This window comes from Phyllostomus discolor, chromosome 7 (assembly GCF_004126475.2).
Source record: "Phyllostomus discolor isolate MPI-MPIP mPhyDis1 chromosome 7, mPhyDis1.pri.v3, whole genome shotgun sequence".
In the NCBI taxonomy this organism is placed as follows: domain Eukaryota; kingdom Metazoa; phylum Chordata; class Mammalia; order Chiroptera; family Phyllostomidae; genus Phyllostomus; species Phyllostomus discolor.
This window is the reverse complement of record NC_040909.2, coordinates 55212110-55230750: the sequence shown is the minus strand read 5'-3', so window position 1 is coordinate 55230750 and position 18641 is coordinate 55212110. Positions and strand designations below refer to the sequence as shown.

At 41.6% G+C, this 18641-nt stretch overlaps 1 protein-coding gene across 3 annotated transcripts in view; it reads right to left on the bottom strand.

Annotated features, from left to right (window-relative positions):
* PTPRG (protein tyrosine phosphatase receptor type G) overlaps window positions 1-18641 on the bottom strand; it is a 708699-nt gene that overhangs the window by 124372 nt on the left and 565686 nt on the right. For all 3 annotated transcript variants that reach the window (XM_036031526.1, XM_028518657.2, XM_028518659.2), the window contains exons 7-8: window positions 11971-12128; window positions 1244-1436 (exon numbers count right to left, since the gene is read on the bottom strand). In XM_036031526.1, coding sequence (XP_035887419.1) covers window positions 1244-1436; window positions 11971-12128 — 351 coding nt within the window. The remainder of the gene's footprint in view (window positions 1-1243; window positions 1437-11970; window positions 12129-18641) is intronic.

Below are 18641 nucleotides of genomic sequence, written 5' to 3'. Positions count from 1 at the left end.
TGCTGGCCCAACCTAAGATATTTTACAGGTCTGTGTGCTTCTTAGCCCTTCCATTGTTCCAAGTTGACAAACGATGCCCTTGACAAAGTATCCGTCCCAAATTACTGGGATCTCAAGCAGTTCTTGATGGAACCAGCCAGACTAGTTCTACTCACAAACCTCAAACAAAATCACAAGGAGAGGAAGGAGATGAGCACATTCTTAAACATCCTTTCCTCCTGTTTTAGCCCCTTTTCAAATATATATGCCTGGAAAATGGGCTCATTCTTATCATCAAAGTGCAGGTCAATGCAGTTATTTATGGGACAGAAACTCATGCCCCCATTCCCACTAAAGTCACCTGCCAGTATCCTGGTCCATTTTATTGGGAGTGGGGACACTCTGAAAACAAAACCCATGTAACTCACCACACTAAAAATTCCAGTGTTTAATAAACAACACAAGCTCTCCCCACATTACCCAAGCTCACAATTTCAAAGAAGGCAAGCATTGGCTTGGGAGAGATCCATACAAATACTTTCTTACTCCTTTCTCCCGTCCAAGTACTAGGACATGGATCTGGCTTATTCCTCTGAGTGCTTCCCAAGCTCTAAGCCACAATTACCACAAATCAGAGCCTGAAAGGAGGGCTACTAGGGTGGAGTCAGACTTTCTAGTTTCCTGGGAGAAAAATTCATGGTCACTTCATATAAGAAACTAGAAATGAAACATATTAAGTGTCTGAAAATTAGAAACTTATGTTTATCAGGCATGGAAATTAAACTGTTAAGTAAGAGTTTAACAAGGCCATGTGTTATCCAGTGAGGGCAGAGCTGAAGGTGGAGCCCTGCCTGGTGCGGGTGTTGGTAGGAAAGCTGCAAACCAGGGTACTGGGAGCAAGTCCAGGGTCCTGACATTTGAGCTCAGAAATAAGCTCCTGATCCCAGCAGGAAAAGAATTAAAAAGTAAGACCTCCAAAAGTTTTCTTTAGAAATAAACTAACTAGTGTTGATGTCACAAGGTAAAGTATCAGACAGAATGCCTAATATATTACTAGTCAAAAGGGCAATTCTGAACATATCGATTTAACTGAAGTTATTCCCACAACTGCTTGTACTCATCATCTAGATAAGTCTCTTCAGCAGAGAAACATATGCTCTTAACATCATGTTTCAATTCTTGGCTGGTTTTGAAGTCCTTTTAATTTGAAGTAATTGATGATAAGGAATCTTTCTCAGGGCAAGGGCACTTTACCCAGACATACCTTTAGAGGCTTCTGTCCCCAGTGGGTTTTCTAAGAAGTCTGTCATGTCATGGTTCCAGGCATCACGGACGGCGGACTTGGACACCACCCTGTCATTCAGCCCTTGCTGTGGTCGAAAGTTGTTTCTCAGATACTCCACTGACTTGACATGGTCTTGCTGCTCCGTGGTAAAGATGGAGTAGAAAGCCTCGAGCTGGACAGAGAACAAGATTGGGGAGACAAAAAGAACATCAATTAGAAAAGCTCTGTGGTTCAAAGCATGTGGGAGTGACAAGAACACAAAAATGGTAGGACGTGCCCCATGCCAAGTCTGACGAACCCTGTAGGACACAGGCTGCCAGCCAGAATCCCTGTCGACAGGCTTATCTGGCTGAGGTTTCTGTCCTACCAACTAACCAGGAAAACACTTCATTAGAGGGTGTATAAAACTCTTAGTTTGTGTCTCAGACAGTAGTCCCAGATTTTCTGTAGTTCCCCCTCCCCACCTGCCTTGGGTAAGACCTTCAGTATTATGGGAACAGGGTATTGGTGAAACTGGTAGGTTCCAGAGCCAGACAGCTTGTGTGAAAATTCTAGCTCCATGGCTCAACCACTCTGTGATGCTAAGAAAAGTGCTTAACTTCTCTGAACCTCAAATTTCCTCAATAAAATGGTGATAATTATAGCAGCATCTACTCCATAGGGTATAAGTCAGCATTATATGAGCTAATATATGTACAGTGCTTAAAACAGTTTCTGGCACGAGACCTCAATAAATATTAGTGACTTAATTCATACTAAGCATCTCCTTATATACTAGGGATCCAGTGCATCAGTGGCTAAATGCATGGCATGCAAATCAAACTGCCCACCAAGGCCAGCATTCACCAGGTGCATAATAATGGTCAGATAGTCAAGCTTTCTGTAACTCAAGTTTCCTTATCTGTAAAACAGATAAAATACCAGCATCTATCTTATCAGGTTATGGCAAAGATTAAAATTGATGCAAATCACTTAGCACATAGTAAGACCTCAGTAAAGCCTGGCGGCTATCATTATTAACATTATTAAGAAACATCTTCCACCAAACTGCTGACCAAATTTATGGGAAAGCAAAGAAAAAACATTCATAACTCCAGGATCCTATTTCTATGATCAAAAAGGATTCCCCTTGGCCTTCAGCATTCTGCTCATGGGAACAGGTCATACGAGGGGTGGGAGGCTGGGTGGCAGAGGTTAGTTCCCAATGGACCACAAAGTTATTCTTGTCACCAAGTAAATGGACTGTAACCTAACATTGCCAGCCACCAAAAATGTCAATTCTTTGATGTGGGGGAAGAAAACAGAGTGAAGGAAAGAGAAACCGATTGAACTCTTTCTGAACCACCTGGCTCTGTGAATGCCAAATCAGAACACTTCCTGCAGGAGAGCAGGACAAGGTGAGCTGGCAGTAGAAAGATGCTTCCCCAGCGGGCACTGAGTGGCTGCCCTCTGCTGCAGGACCAGAAGGTGGCTAACACCACTGCATAAATAAACAAGAGAGTTGGTACCTTGGCTTCTCAGAGGCTCCTGTCCCCAGTGGGTTTCTTGAAGCCTGGAACTAACCCCAGCATTTCTCAAATAGCTTCTGAGAAGCAAGCAGAAAACAACCTGCTTCCAGTGTGAAACTCCCTCCCTTTGCATCAGAGAGCATAACTACATAAATAAAGTAGGTAGTGATTTTAGCCAAGACAAATCATTCAAGTATATGGATTCGCCTATTATTCCACCTTCCCTCCAATTCTGCAAATGTGAAGTGATAATAAACCATGAAACCTTTTCTGCTTTTTCATCAAGGTAATAGAACCAGATGGTCTCTCAACCAGCCTAAAAGCAAAAGTAGCGCTTTTTTTTCTGTTACTTGAATTCTCTACTATTCACACAACTTTTCTGCTAACAACTCATATCACTGCTATGTAGAATTAGCCTTTTCTCCCCATTCTTCCTTCAGATATTCCTTCTTTATTTATAGTGAAAGAAGAAAGGCAATAAAAGCAGAAAACATTTAAACAATTGGATGGTTTACTCTGCCCAAATAGGCCCCATTTGGACGAAGATAACTGAAGGTGTTAAAAAGAAAAATCACTAAGCACGACACACTTGCTTGATAGGATGACCAAAATCCAAACTGAATACATCCAAAAATGAGAAGGTTTCAAACTTTCTTAGATAAAATAACTTCTTAAAATTACATGAAGGGAATTAAAGACCCTCTGGAGACAGTCTAGGGAAAGACCAACCAAAATGATTAAAGGGATGGAGAATAAATCCTGTGTGGAAAGGTTAGAGGAAGCAGGATTGTGTAGCCTGAAGAAAGGCGAATGTAGAGTAATTTGATTAAAGGCCCTTGGATGTGGAAGATGCTGACCAGCTCTTCTCCATGTCCAAGAAGGCCAAGTAAGAGGAAATTGGTTTAAATTAAAGCCGTAGGGACGTGAGTTGAATAGAGGAAGGAATTCTTTAACATTCAGAGAGACTTAAAAAAAATAGACTGTGCTGCCATACATAGCAAGTTAGACTGGAAATTTTCTGGAAAAGACAGCCATCTGTCCTGACATACCTTAATCTCTCAGATGCCAGGAGAGGACGTCCTGGGACACGGTCTGAGCAGTACCATCAAAGGTTTGTTTACTCCCCACAATATTTGGTTCTTTCACAAGTGCATTGATTCTAAAAAGTTTATTGATGCCTTAGGAAAGAATTAGTCATATAACTATAAAAACAGGCCAGCCAGGTTCTGAATTTAACACAAAAATGCTTTTGCTTAAATTGCTTCTTACAGCTTAATGACATACTATGGCTTAAAAGCTCTGCCACTTCCTTGTCATTAACTCAACTTGCCCAAAGATTTTGAAGGGAGGTTATGATGGTTCTAAGAGTGAACCAGTGACCTGAACAATATTATATTGTTAATGGGATTATACCTTTGATAGACAGTCACACAAAAGAGGAAAAGGAGGACAAGCTTAGTGGACTCATCAAATATCCTGTCATTCCTCTAAGTTGAATGAAAATTGCCAGTAGCCTCTCCCATTGGTACTGGGCATGCCTGGCTATTGACTGGAAACCTGTATGATTCCTGGACTGGCAAGAGGAGCCTATTGTTTTCACTTTGGCAGGTAAGCAGTGATCATCTGGGCCAGAAAGCTACTGAAATACTGGTCTCTCTCCCTTAGCAGCAGTTTTGCTTTCTGAGATTTCAGTTACTTGTGGTTGGCCACAGTCTGAAAATATTAAAAAAAATTCCAGAAGTAAACAATTCATAAATTTAAAACTGTCTACCATTCTGAGTACTGAAATGAAATCTGCCATCCTGCCTGGGACATGAATCATCCCTTCTTCTAGCATCTCCATTCTGTAGATGGTACCTGCCCATTAGTCACTTAGTAGCCATCTCAGGTATCAGATAAACTGTCACAGTATTGCAGTGCTTGTGTTCAAGTCACCCTTGACTTAATAATGGCCCCAAAGCATAGCAGTAGCGATGCTGGCAGTTCAGATACGCCACAGAAAAGCTGTAAAGAGCTTCCATTACGTGAAAATGTGTGTACACACACACACACACACACACACACACACAGTATATGTAGGATCTGGTGCTATTCGCAGTGTTAGGCATCCACTGGGGATCTTGGAACATATACTGGCAGGTAAGAGGAGACTACCATGTACCATAGGACAGATGCTTCCGGTTGCCCCTTGATCCTTACCCTTGCCTTGTAGCCACATTCTCTCAAGGTGAAACAGACCACCAACTGAGCCTCCACTTTTCCGATTCCCAGGGATGCCATTTATGGAGCCTACAGTGAGGAAGTGCCTCCTAGAGCTGTGGAGCCCAGCAGCCTCGCCTAATGCGTCAGCCACAGAACAACCTATACAGTGGTGCTTCTCTGGGCCTCTCACCAGCTTTCTGTTCAGCTCCTCTAGATCTGGTTAACATACACACAGTGATGTTTCAAAATGTACATGACATCACCCGTTCAATACCTAATGATCTGTGGGGCCTGAATGATCTGGCTTGTGCCTGTTTTTCCAACCTCAAAACTCTTACTGTTGCCCTGGCCAGGTCACTTAGTCGGTTGGAGTGTTATCCCATACAGCCAAAGGTTGTGGGTTCAGTCCCTGATCAGGGCACACATGGAAGGCAACCAATCCATGTTTCCCTTGTTAATAAAAAATATATCCTCAGATGAAGATTAAAAAGAAAAACAAATACAACTCTTACTTTTGCTACCTGGGTTCAAAGCCCTGTTTGTAATCCCTACTTGCTAAAGGCATGACCTCATTCAAAGTATTTAATGTTTCTGAGCTTCAGTTTTCTTACTTCTATAGTGGAGACAACATCACTGTCTACCTCATGTGTTTTTTGTTACTATTAAATGAGTTACTATATATAATGTGTTTGGCATAATTCCTAGCACACAGTAGGTAGTCAAGTATTATTATCATCACTACTTACTGTTATTACTACTTTATGGGGCATGTGGTGCTCATCACTGCACTGTAAACTTCCAACAACTGAAAGATGCTCCATCTCCTTCTCCCTTCTCTTCCTCTTTATGATATATTAATACGTCTATCAAACTCATATGCACTTTACAAATATTTCGGTTTCTAACTTATTTTTAGCTTAACATAACATTATTAATAACAATATTATTACGCTATCAATACTAGCAGCTAATACTTACTGAGTGTTTATTATGTGAAAGGCATTGTGCTAAAAGTCTTATGTGCTTTCTCTTACTTAATCCTCACAGAAATCCTGCAAGGTTGGTGATACAATCATATCATGATTATATTTGACTGGTGATGAAACTGGGTTTAGAGACATTAAGTAACTTGCTGAAGATCACACAGGAACCAAGAGGTAACTCTTTTCATGCTATCAGCCACTCCCTGCCAAATGCACGACAGGCCTGCAGCATCACTCACTGAGAGAGCAACAGTGTGGGAAGAAACCGAACACGGAGATGGCAGAGGCCCCAAACAATTCCTCTGAGCTAATCCCCAAAGACCATTCATGCAGGACGCCCCCTCTTGGCAACATAAGCCTATCTGCACTTTGGATTCTCTGGAAAGAAAGAGCCTGCGAGTGGCCAGCACAGAATGACCTGGGCAGCGTGAACAAGGTGGAGGCATGAGGGAAAATGCTGCCACCACCCGAGCCTGCATCATATTCACCTCACTCTTCCAGGCACAGGTAATAAACACACTAGAATTTATCTTTACTTTAATATAACTAATGAAGACTTTATCATATAGTAAAAACAAATGAAAGTTCTGACTTCTATAATATTAAATTGACTTTTTAACTTTTGAAGTGAACATGTAAAACGTTTCTTTTATCCTTGCTCAGGGAGTTGTAATTACATTTTAACTGGGGCTGCTTCAAGAACAATTTTAACCTTGAATTGCAAATGTGTTAGCTGAAAGTGTATATAAATCATTTCAACTTAGTTTTTATTATAAAAATATTACAAAGAATAATTAGTTTTTAATCTGTTAGTTTGAATCAAAGGGAAGCTGAAATCTATTCATGCCCATCATGTGCACCAAGAGATCTCGTCCACAGAACTGGGAGAGTGCCACTGTAGCTGAGGGTGGAAACGAAAGAAAATCAAAAGTAGTAACATTCTGTACCTTGAAAAGGCTGATGTGTATAGTATTTTATGGAATGGGTATATAATGGCAATTAAATAACGCCAGAGTCTGTTATAAGCATAATAAAAAAGTCCAGGATAAGCATTAGGAACTGAAATGTCATGCCTAAGGTCAAGGACACACTTTAGCTTCACCATACATTTGAGAGGTGACAGAGGAGGTGCTGTGTTGTTGGCTCATTATTAAACAAGACAATAATGATGGAATATTAAATTCTCAATAGCCTGGAGCCTCCAAAGGTTTACTTATTGAAACATCATTGCAAAAATAAAATCCAAGAATAGCTAGCTAACTACAAACCATGATACCGCCCTCCCCCTTAGCTACAGAGAGCTTTTCATGAAGGTGATTATAGAGAGGCTGTCTACAGAAGGGAAAGGATTTAACCATAATTAACAAAGAAAGCTATCTGTGTGGATTAATAATGACACCTTCACCCCACCATTTAAAAAACCTTCATTCACATGCAATGCCCATTATGTCGTGTTGGAATAGAAGCTTTCTGAATTAAGTGATTCATTAGTTATTGTGGCCTTGAGAGAAACAGCAGAGCTGCAATAGCCAGCAGCCATATGTGGCTATTCCACGAGGGAGGGATGTGGTGAGCCCTACACATTGAAATAATAATCATTTCAAAAACATTGGGCTAAATCAAATATGGTAAAATTAATTTCACCTGTTTCTCTTCACATTTTTATTGTGGTTACTGGAAAACTTTAAATGATGTATGTGGGTTTCACTTTATTATATTGGATAGCACTGCCCTACAGCCTGGGTGATCATTTTAATAACAGCAATGAAAAACCAGCCCAGGATCTTCTGAGCACTTCCTGCGGTGCCAGGCACCAGTCCCAGCATTCTACACACATTCCACCATTTCATCTTTGTGATAACTCCACACAGTCAGTACAATTATCATGCCCATTTTACAGATGAAACCCGAGGCAGAGAGTAATAGAGGAGTTGAGTAATTTGTCTGAACAATGGACCCAGGAGTGGAACCCCAAGCAGTTAGGCTCCAAATGGAACATGGTATTAACTCCAGAGAGTTGCTCCACTGTGTATGAGAAAGAGAACTCTGGTTTAAAAAACCGAAGTCATTCAAATAAACATTCCCTATTGACTTGTGCTTATTGTTGGGGGGGTGGGGATCAAACATCTACAAGCAAAGAAACTAGACATGTTTCGACATTTACTGCTGTTTTGATCGAGTCTTCAAGAAGCACTTAAATATAATTCATGCTAAGGAAAATTATAGGCAGCGTCATATTGAACTACAGGAAATAAACAGTCCTGGAAGGAGGGTTGGGACAGTCTCAAATGACCAAAGCACCGTCATTTGAGAGCTACCATTTTAGAAGAAAACACATCCTGGTACACTGGACTCAGGGTGATCATGTTGTCTGACTGGTCATGAACACAGCGTAGGCACCTGTCTCAATGTGTCTGTTCCCTGGACCCCTACACCAGGACTGAGTGTCACCACTTTGTTTGGGTGTCAAAATCATGGTATGATTTTTGCTGGTATTAGCAGCAGGTGTTGAATGGAGCCACATAAGCTATCCTGACTGCTGGCCAACAAAGACTACATGGGATTTCATGATCAACACTGTATTTAATTCTCGATTGTCACCAAGTCAGTCAGGGTTCACTGGCTGCAGTGCTGGGTTGAATGTCCAAGCAGATTCACAAAACAGAACAAAAGAGAAAAAATAAGCAGTTTTTCATATTTACTCTGGAAGATTTCAAAGAAATCCACATCATGCAAGTCAACAGATTGTGCCAACCGCTGTATTTTATGGTGAACACATTCTCATTCTCACAGCTTCAGGCCTGCCCGCTGCGTAGGAGAGGAGGCAGAGCGAGAAGGATGAGGGCTGGGGATGTCCTGTTTCTGAGAGAAGCAGACATGGAACTGTACACTCGGCTTTTCCAAATTGGCTATTCGCCCTTCTGAAATGAACAAGCTGTGCTAACTTCAGAAAGCATGTTGGCAGGGCTGAGGGAGGGTCTCAAGCGATAATACGATAATGCATGGATGGCTAGCGCCTTCCTTTCCGAGGGCTGACAGAGCTGTGACCTCCAAGCAGCTAGCAGCAGGGATCCAGTTTGGCCACATAAAAATGAGCTGTTTTCCTCCCCTGGGAGACCAGCAGGGATATATGAAGCTGTGCCTGATGAAAGGAAAGTATTTTCTGAAGATGATTTATAGTAAAAACATGGGGAAGCTGGTATGATTAATTTATTTCTTTACTATTTCCTTGAAACAGTAATTAATTGCTACACAGAAGTCATCTATTAAAAGTCAAAGAGAAAATCTCTTTCATCATTTCTTCTCTTTGAGAATTTGGGTGGCAGGGAATTTGAGGGTAAACCAATCTTAACAAAGAAAGGCCCCATTACCAAATGTCAAAATGCTTCTAATTGACAAGACATCCAAACCTAAAACTCTGATACTACAATGACACCCAGGATACGTTAATGGTCCTTATTTCTCTCCAACTTAACAACTACTACTCTTTGTCTCTGTCCTTCATAGGGCCAGACTTGTATATCTTAACAACATCATGGCAGGCCTTTATATGTTTGAAGACAAAAGCATTTATCTTAATCCACAAGGATTCCTTTTCAAAGCTCCTCCCTCCCCTGAGGATGTAAACATGAGGACTGTAATTTTGTTTTAATAAAACAATGCTGGCTTCACCAATAGGAAGAAAGCACTTCATAGTTCATTATCTCCTTGAGGCTGGCAGATCCTATTCAGAAACCAAATTGCTAGTCCTTCCTTTTTGATAAGAGAAGAAATAAAAGAAAAGAAATCTGAAAGTCAAATGTTTGCCAAGAGCAATGAGACCAAATAAGTCTGTTTTGCCTGGGCCCATACTACCTAACATTGTTAATGGGGTGATCTGTCTCTCCTGCACAGAGGAGAGACAGATCTCTCCTGTCCCTCCTTCTGAACAACCTGCTCCATTTATCCCCAGAGGGGTAACCCTGGTATCTCAGGACACTACCCAGCAACTCTGCTGGTTTATTCAAATTGGGCACATGACCCAAGAGCCAGTCCGTTGTACGGCCAGTGCTTACTGGATCTAATTTCTTGAATACTATCTGACATAAGACCCAGACTGTTGTCAGTGGGTAGCTGACCATTAAGTTGAAAGGTCAACTGGTACTAGAATAACCATATGGGACAAAGCAAACAAACAAACAAACAAATAAACAAACAAGAAACCAGAGTTTTGTAAGAGTACAGAATCACAAAGTCATAGCAGAAACTCTAAGATTTAAGAGCCTGTGTGGCCCCTGAAAGAGAGTAAAGCATACACCTCACTTTCTAGTTACATTCCTGGTCACAACGGCTTCACCTCAGGATGCCCCTACTATTGTTTCCTGAAAACGCTCCTTTTACATAAGTTATTTTTTTTTAAATATTTTATTTATTTATTTTTAGAGAAGGAAGGGAGGGGGAGAGAGAGAGAGAGAGAGAGAGAGAGAGAGAGAGAGAGAGAGAGAGAGAGAGAGAAACATCAATGTGCGGTTGCTGGGGGTTATGGCCTGCAACCCAGGAATGTACCCTGGCTGGGAATCGAACCTGGGACACTTTGGTTCCCAGCCCGCGCTCAATCCACTGAGCTACGCCAGCCAGGGCTTACATAAGTTATTTTAAGTGGGTTTTAATTTCTTATATCCAAAACAGACCTGATCATTGCAACATTTTCTCTACTCTCCATTCCATATTCTCTGCTCTTGGTAGAAAAAATCTTTGCACTATTTTCCAGGCCAGCCAGGTTCATAATCTTGTTGCTGGTGTTTCCAGTTATATTACTGATATTATCGTATCATTCCCAAACCTACCCCTTCTCCGTACCCCTAACCCCTTCCCTATTCCTTAGCTGTCAAGCTCTAAGGAGGCATTTCTACGAGTGGCCAAACAGGAACCTCCCATTTTTAGGCATTGCTGGTTAATGGCTTAAATTGTCTTTCTTAGAAATCCTCCCCAGTGTTCTGTTTTCTGTAATTATGGAGAAGAAACCTATGCTTCTGCTACCTCAGTGTATGCTGCATTGTTTGACGATAAAAATAATCCCTCCAAAAATATTCCTCTTTCATCTACTATTCCTGATGAGGTCATTTCAAGGCCCCTAATTCCCCTGAAACTCCTCTTCCTCTGGCAGTGCCCTCAACTGCATGCCCATTTCAGCAATTCTTCCCCACAATTATCAGCTCAGACTAAATTCACATTCTTATGAAAACTGCCCAGGCTACACTAACAGATACGCAGTTCACGTAAGTGGTTAGCAGCATGGGTCCTGAAATTAGACAAACCCAGGCTTGGTTTCTGGCTTCAACATTCATGAACCACCAACCCCTGGGCATGTCACCCAGGCCTTCCACACAACAATGTCCTTCATGTGTCCACTCCTAGTGCCATACCCATCTCTCAACCTTGTTTTGCAATTTAATTGAACATATGTAAAGTATAAGTAATATGCTTGGCACATGCAAAAAACTCAATCAATTTCTTCATGTGTATAAATCTCTCTTTTCTGAATGTTGGTTAAGTTCAGTGATTCTGACCATGATCTTTGGGATCAGGCACCATGGCTTGGTAATCAGCTGAGTGACTTTGGGCACTTCTGTGTCTCCCTTCTACAAGGTACAGGTACAAACAGTAGCTACCTCGTGAGACAGCTGTTTGTGAGGATGAAATGTGTTAATGCATGTCACAGGATTAGAAGAGTTCCTGGCACAAGATATCATCATCACTGAGGAGAGCTGTTAGCTCCTCGAGATTGAATACTTACACAACCCTTGATTTCATGGCTGCAATTTTCTTTAGCTAGTTAATTTGTAGCTAAAAAACCATATTTCATATTTTACAATTTTTAGGTTCAAAAACATGCTTGTTAGAAAGAATGAAGGAATTAATGAGGATCAGAAAATTTAAAAAAAATTTTAAAAATCCTATCTGGCAATGTTAAAGAGTTAAGACAACACAAAACAAATAAACACAGAAGTCCCATTTGGGGCTGAATATCTACCTGGTGGTAAGAGATGGGGACAGGCTTCCGGAAGACTATCCACTCCACAATTTCACTACATGGTGGGGTTGTCAGAGAACCTGTGTACCGGTAATAGCTGCCCAGGGATGCAGGCAGGAGGTCCCGGAGGACGAAAGGATCCAGAAAGGTCTCCTTCTCTGTTGGGGGAAAGAGGCAAAAGAAAAGCACAATTGTAAGCTGTACCACACTGCAGATGCACAGGTAAAATCTTCTGCCTGCTGGTGCAACATCGCAGGCCTTCTGTTTGCTTAACCTTTAGAAACACTAGCATTTGGTGGTGGGAAAGCCACAGAAAACAAAGCAGCATTTCCCAGGTGTGTTCTGAGGCACCAGAACTGCACTGTATTTCATGAAAAATAGGTTCCATGGTGAACAAAATTGGGCAACTTCAGTCCTTCTCTCAATCCCCAGGAAATAGAAAAATATTAGCATAGTAAAGTCTCTGAGCAGTCCTTGAGAGAAGCAATGGACTTGACTTTGTTTAACCCAAACCCTCACAATCTCATTTCACCAGAGAACACTTCTCTGTCTGATACTTAAGAACAAATAACCAGTAGAGCAAACTTCGGGGCACTCATGAGAGAATCAATGTAAAGAAAAAACAACAACTGTAAACCAAGGGTGAAGTGCAGCTCCAAAGTCGGTTATATCTCCTTTTGGCTTCACCCAAGGCCTGTGGAAATCAAAGTAAAACCTAACCAAGGACCGACCCCAAGATGATCAAATGGGGGCCCTGAAAATAGGCTTCTTTGTTTTACAAAAGTGCAAGTGTCTTCCCTGAAGTAGAATAAATGACTTTTAACCTGAGGCCCAACAAGGATGCCCCACAATAACTCCGTGAGAAAAACAAGGTACAGAAGGATCACAGAGCTTCTAAGTAGCAAAGCTGGGATATGAACCTGGGTATGTGGACAGTGGAGCTTGCACGGTCTGACTCAGCTAAAGAAGAAGCTGAAGTGAACCAGGTGAATACTGAAGACTGAGGGCAAAGGAGGAGGACAGCATTTCAGCCTTGAGCATGGCACGTGTGAAGGTCCGGGGTAGGAAGGAATAGTGCAACCGAGATTTTGGCTGTGTGTTATAACTCTCCCAATCCAGCTCAGCATGTCATCCAGCTTCTTTCACAAATCAGAGAAGTTACTAGTCTCTACCTAGGTCTCTGTAGGTCTAGTCCTGGCCTGAGCTTAAGTCTGGGATGCCTTTCTCATCCCTTTTAGGCTATCAGAGTCCTGCTAATGGCTTGCCTTAACTCCTTAATGGCCTCTATCCTCCTTGAGCCCCAGCATGTTTCTGGGGGACTTGAGGGACCCAGGATACTTCATGGCTACACCTGTGCCTCCAGGTATATTCTTCCCAAGCCTGACCCCTCCACCCACTTTTTTCTTGTTCAGCAAACAGTGCATGTATTTGTTCAAATGTATACTGCTAAACTCAAGAGGTCTCTGTCACTAGAAATGATGTAAAAACCCCAATAGAAATCAACTGTATTAGAATAATTAAAGTTACATTTCCTTTTAGTAGAGGTTGGTTAAACAAAACTTAACATTTACTATATGCCAGGCACTATTCTGAGTGTTTACATGTTGAAAACATTTAAACAGCTCTTACTGTATGTGCCAGGCCCAGTTCTGAGAGTGTTATACAGGCTAATTTCTCTGATACTTAAAATGGCCCTGTGAAGTAGGTCCTATTATTACTCACACTTCATTGAGCTGGAATGCAAAACCAGGTAGTTTAGAATCCAGACTTGTTATTCTTAAACCATCACTGTACTCTCTCACTTCACCACCCTATGAAGTACATACTTTTAATATCCCCATTTCACACTTCTGGAAATCAAGGCACAGAGAGGTTTAATAACTAAGCCCAGGTTCACTAGTGAAAAGTGAAGTAGCAGTGGTTATCTATGAGATTCAGAAACTTTGGCTGGTTCTTATATAGGCCTTCAATTTGCTTTTTAAAGGGAAAAATAAATATTAACAATAAATGCCAAAGACCTCAAATCATAGGGATCTATAAGCAAAATGATAAAAGGGTTTCTGTTAGACAAAATGCCGGACATAATGGAATCACATCTCCGCCCACTGGCAAGTATGGGCTTTAATTTAAACCTGGTTCCCCGAAGCCTAGTGATGGGGGGGATCTCTGCAGGTGTTCTTGCCTGGGACTGGTTTGGCTAAAAGGAGGAAATATTTTGGCCTTTGTTTGCACTTCCTGGGCTGTGTAAATAGTCAACACAAGGCCTGATGCACTTGAGGGTACTTAGGGCTTCACATCGCAAACCAGAAAATCACCACCTTCACTTCTCCCTCATGTTGAAGGTGAACAAGGCTTCACAGTGCAACACACAACCCGCCTCAGGATCAAAGGCTCCAAACTAAAGAAGCAGAAAATCTTTAGTTTTCCCTGAGGAGCCTGCTCCAATATTAGGGTTGTAGTTGAGAATGCTGCAGGCAGACAGGAAGTGACCAGACAGTCCCTGCAAGCCCCATGGAGGCAAAGCCCCCATCTGAAGCACCCACTTGATGAAGAGTCTGGGGCTTTAAAAAACATTAAAAAAAAATAAAGCAGAAACACCTGTGCTACCAATCTCAGGAGACTAGACTTCAAAAGAGAACCCTGTTTCGGCGGGATCAGGAGAGAAAGTTCTTGTATAAGCTCGTGAATTCAGCAGGGACTCACAGAAATCACAGCTGTGACAATCACTACAATTGCAGAGGCTTTCTCTGTCCTTGACCAACCCAAGGGCAGGTTTTGGCTTTAACTGATTAGAAAGTGCAATCGAATGGGTGGTGAGATAGGCACACCTGGTGAGGGCACAGAGAAGGTGGCTTCATTCTTGTTCATCCTGCCACTGTCACTGCCCTTGGGTCTTAGAGCTCTGAGACCTGGAAGGTCACTAGACAGCCCTAGTGGCTCCAGACGTGAAAGAACCCTTTCTTCAAATAAAATCTTACACAGGAGCCAGGCAACTCAAACAGCTCAACATGCAGCCACCATAGCTGAAGCTAGGCTGAGAAACCAGGGACACTGAAAACTACCACTTTAGTTCAATTCTGATTCTACAGCTAGGGAAATGGCAGACCAGGGTGAAATAATGAAGCCAGGGTAAAAAACTGGAGAATACGGACACTTGGATGGGATTCTTTCTTCAAGGAAACCCCTTAGAATCTAGAAGCAGTAAGCCTGGGAGCAGGAAAAATCACCTGTGCTGAAAACCAACACCGAACCACTGCCCTCCTCACCACCTCATCCCTCCATCCCTACAGAGGCTGGTAAAGGGAGCAGATTCTTAGTCCACTGGTCCAAATCCCAACTCTTCCACCTGTGACCTGTGTGATCTCAGTTACCCAAACCTTTCCAGGCTATTGTGAAAATTAAGTAAATCATTATAAGAAAGGGGTTCAGGGAGAGCTTGGAACATAGTAAACGTGTCATAAATAATGGTATTATTCTTATTTTAATTACTACTTGTACTATTGTTTTTATTATTATTCCTCTAAACTACAAAGGCCTAGCCATGAACATCTTACTTCCTTTAAGTGCTTGTGCATGTGTCTTATTTTTTTAAACCTGGATTACTAGTGCTTTACAGGAGTATCATATCGGACATATTCTTCACCAACCTCAGCAGTGTGGGTTAGAATTTTTGCATTTCCTTTGCCAAGGTCTAGAGCATGGCTCTGAAATCAACTGACATTTAATGGTTGTGTGACCTTAGGTAAAGATCTTAACTTCTCAGGTACTTCCCTTATTTTACAAGGTTTGCTATGAAAATTAAGCAATTAATAAATATAATAAATGTAAAGGGCTTAGCACAGTGCCTTGTAAACCCTGATTTATCAAGAAGCACTTGGCTGAGAGCAGGCTGGCTCATATTGTGTTTCAAGCCAGGGATTAGCAAATGTTTTCTGTAAAGTGCCAGGTAATAAATATTTCAGGTTTTGCATGCCGAGAGGCAAAAATCAAAGATGTTATATAAGTACCTATATAACTAATACATCTCCACAACCTTATTAACGTTATTCAAAATGCTAATAACCACTGAGGACAATTTTTAAAATATGGGTCTTCTATAATAAGAATGAAATCCTTTTTGGGAAAAAAGCCATTTCATTTAATTAGGGTTCAAATGTAAGATCCATTCTTAGCTTAGGGGCCATACAAAAATAGGCAGTAGAATTGATTTGGCCCTCAGGCCATATTTTACCTCCCTTATTTTAAGATGTGTTGAGGGCAAATGTTAGAAAGTCACCTTGATCGTCCTAACTAGAATCAGGGGGAGGGGCACGATACATGTTCAGGTGCCTCTATCACTAATGTTAATTTCTTTTGCGAAAATACATTACAGAATTAACTCTTGATTTGTTTTCTTTCTCCCTTTAGTTTTTGAAGTTCAAATGTAACATCAATTTTTACAGATCTTCCTCAAAATACCATTTTCTGCTCAGTCCCATAAGCAGTGCTCCACTGACAAATGGGGTGTTTATGATGCTTAATTCTAAGTCAGAAATAACTTTAGAAATGGTAGCCCTGTATTTACAGCACTGTCCACAAGCTCACATAAGCCACAAGACACTCAACTGACTGGACCCAAAACTGGGAGTTCCTGAGTACAGCCCCAAGAAAAAGGAAAAAAGGCACTTTTCAGCTAAAAACTCAAACTATTCCACTAAGAATATCTTAATAAATGTAGATATTGTATAGTGAAGAGAAGTGATAGATCAGAGCCTCTAGATTTGAATCCTAACTCGTCTACTTAAAAGTCTGACCTAAGCCAAGTTACTGAACCTTCCAGCAATTGAACCCTCATCGGTAAAATGTGATTCTAATACTATCAACCTCATAAGGAGGTTCAGAGCATAAATGAATTAAGAGACTTCTGGCCAAGATGGAGGTGTAGGTAGATATATTTTGCCCCCTCATACAACCATAAGAAGGATGACAATCAATCTAAAAACAAAAAACAACCAGAACTGCCAAATAATCCAACTGTATGGAAGTCTGACAACCAAGGAGTTGAAAAAACATTCATCCAGACCAGTAAGAGGGGCAGAGACAGGCAGCCAGGAGGAGAGGACATTCAGTGAGTCAGTGGCAGCAACTTGTGGTACAGGTGGTCTCACATTCCCATGCAGCAGATGAAAACTAGGAGAAACAACTGGAGAGCAAGCAATCCTAGCCCCAGGGCAGACCATGCAGCCTAGGGGTCCAGCGCCAGAAAAAATAAAGCCTCATAACCTCTGGCTGTAAAAACCAATGGAGATTTTGGCAGCAGAAAAAACTGCCAGTCTCTCAGGAGTCTGTTTGAAAGGTCCACAGGTTCCTAGAATATACACAAGCCCACCCAGTTGGGGAATCGGCACCAGGGCAGCAGCTGGAAGGACTTCCAGTTACTTTTGGGAAGTGGAGAAAGTAACTGAAAACTGGGTTAGAGCCAAGCAAGCGCCACTGTTCTCTCTCTGACCCCTCCCCCACATATAGCTTCACAAATCAGAGAAGCAGGTTGCCCTGACCTGGTGAATACTTAAGGCTCTGCCCCTTACAACATAGCAGGTGTGCTGACCTGGGGAGTCAAAGCAGCTCTGTATAATGTACAGAAACACGGGGAGGCAGCCATTTTGAGAAGCCAGAGAAATATGGCCTAAATCACAGGTGGCAAACGTAAGGCCTCAGCTGGCCCTCCACCTTGTTTCTACCTGGTGGCAGCACTGAGCTGAGCTCTCTCTTAACTGTTAAGAAGCAGTTACATTTATACAGTCCAAAAAGTACATTTGGCCCTTTGAAGGCAACTACAAAGCTGATGTGGCCCCCGGTGAAAATGAGTTTGACACCCCTGGCCTAAATGAAAGAACAGATCAAAACTCCACAAAAAGAACTAAATGACAAAGATAGCCAACCTATCAGATACAGAATTCCAAACACTGGTAATCAGGATGCTCAGAGAAATGATTGAGTATGGCTAAAAAAAGAGAAGTGAAGGCTATGCAAAGTGAAATAAAGAAAAATGTATGGAGAACCAACAGTGAAGGGAAGGAAACTGAGATTCAAATAAACAATTTGGAATAAAAAGAAGAAATAAACATTTGCCTAGAACAGAAAGAAGAAACAAGAATTCAAAAAAATGAGGAGAGACTTAGGAACATCTGGGCCAACTTTAAATGTACCAACATCTGAATCAAAGGAATGCTGGAAGGAGAAGAGGAAAAGCAAGACATTGAAAATTTATCAGAAAAAATAATGAAAGAAAACTTCCCCTAATCTGACAAAGAAAATAGACCTATAAGTCCAGGAAGCCCAGAGAGTCCCTAAACAATTGGGACCCAAAGAAGGCCACATCAAGACACATCACAATTAAAGTGCCAAAGGTTAAAGATAAGGAGAGAATCTTAAAAGCAGAAAGAGAAAAGGAGAGAGTTACCTACAAAGGAGTTGCCATAAGACAATAAGCTGATTTCTCGAAAGAAACCTTGCAGGCAAGAAGGGACTGACAAGCATTCAGAGTGATGAAAAGGAAGGACCTACATCTAAGATCACTATAACCAGCAGAGCTACCATTTAGAATGGAAGGGCACACAAAGTGCTTCCCAGACAAAGTAAAGCTAAAGGAATTCATCATCACCCAGCCCTTATTATATGAAATGTTAAAA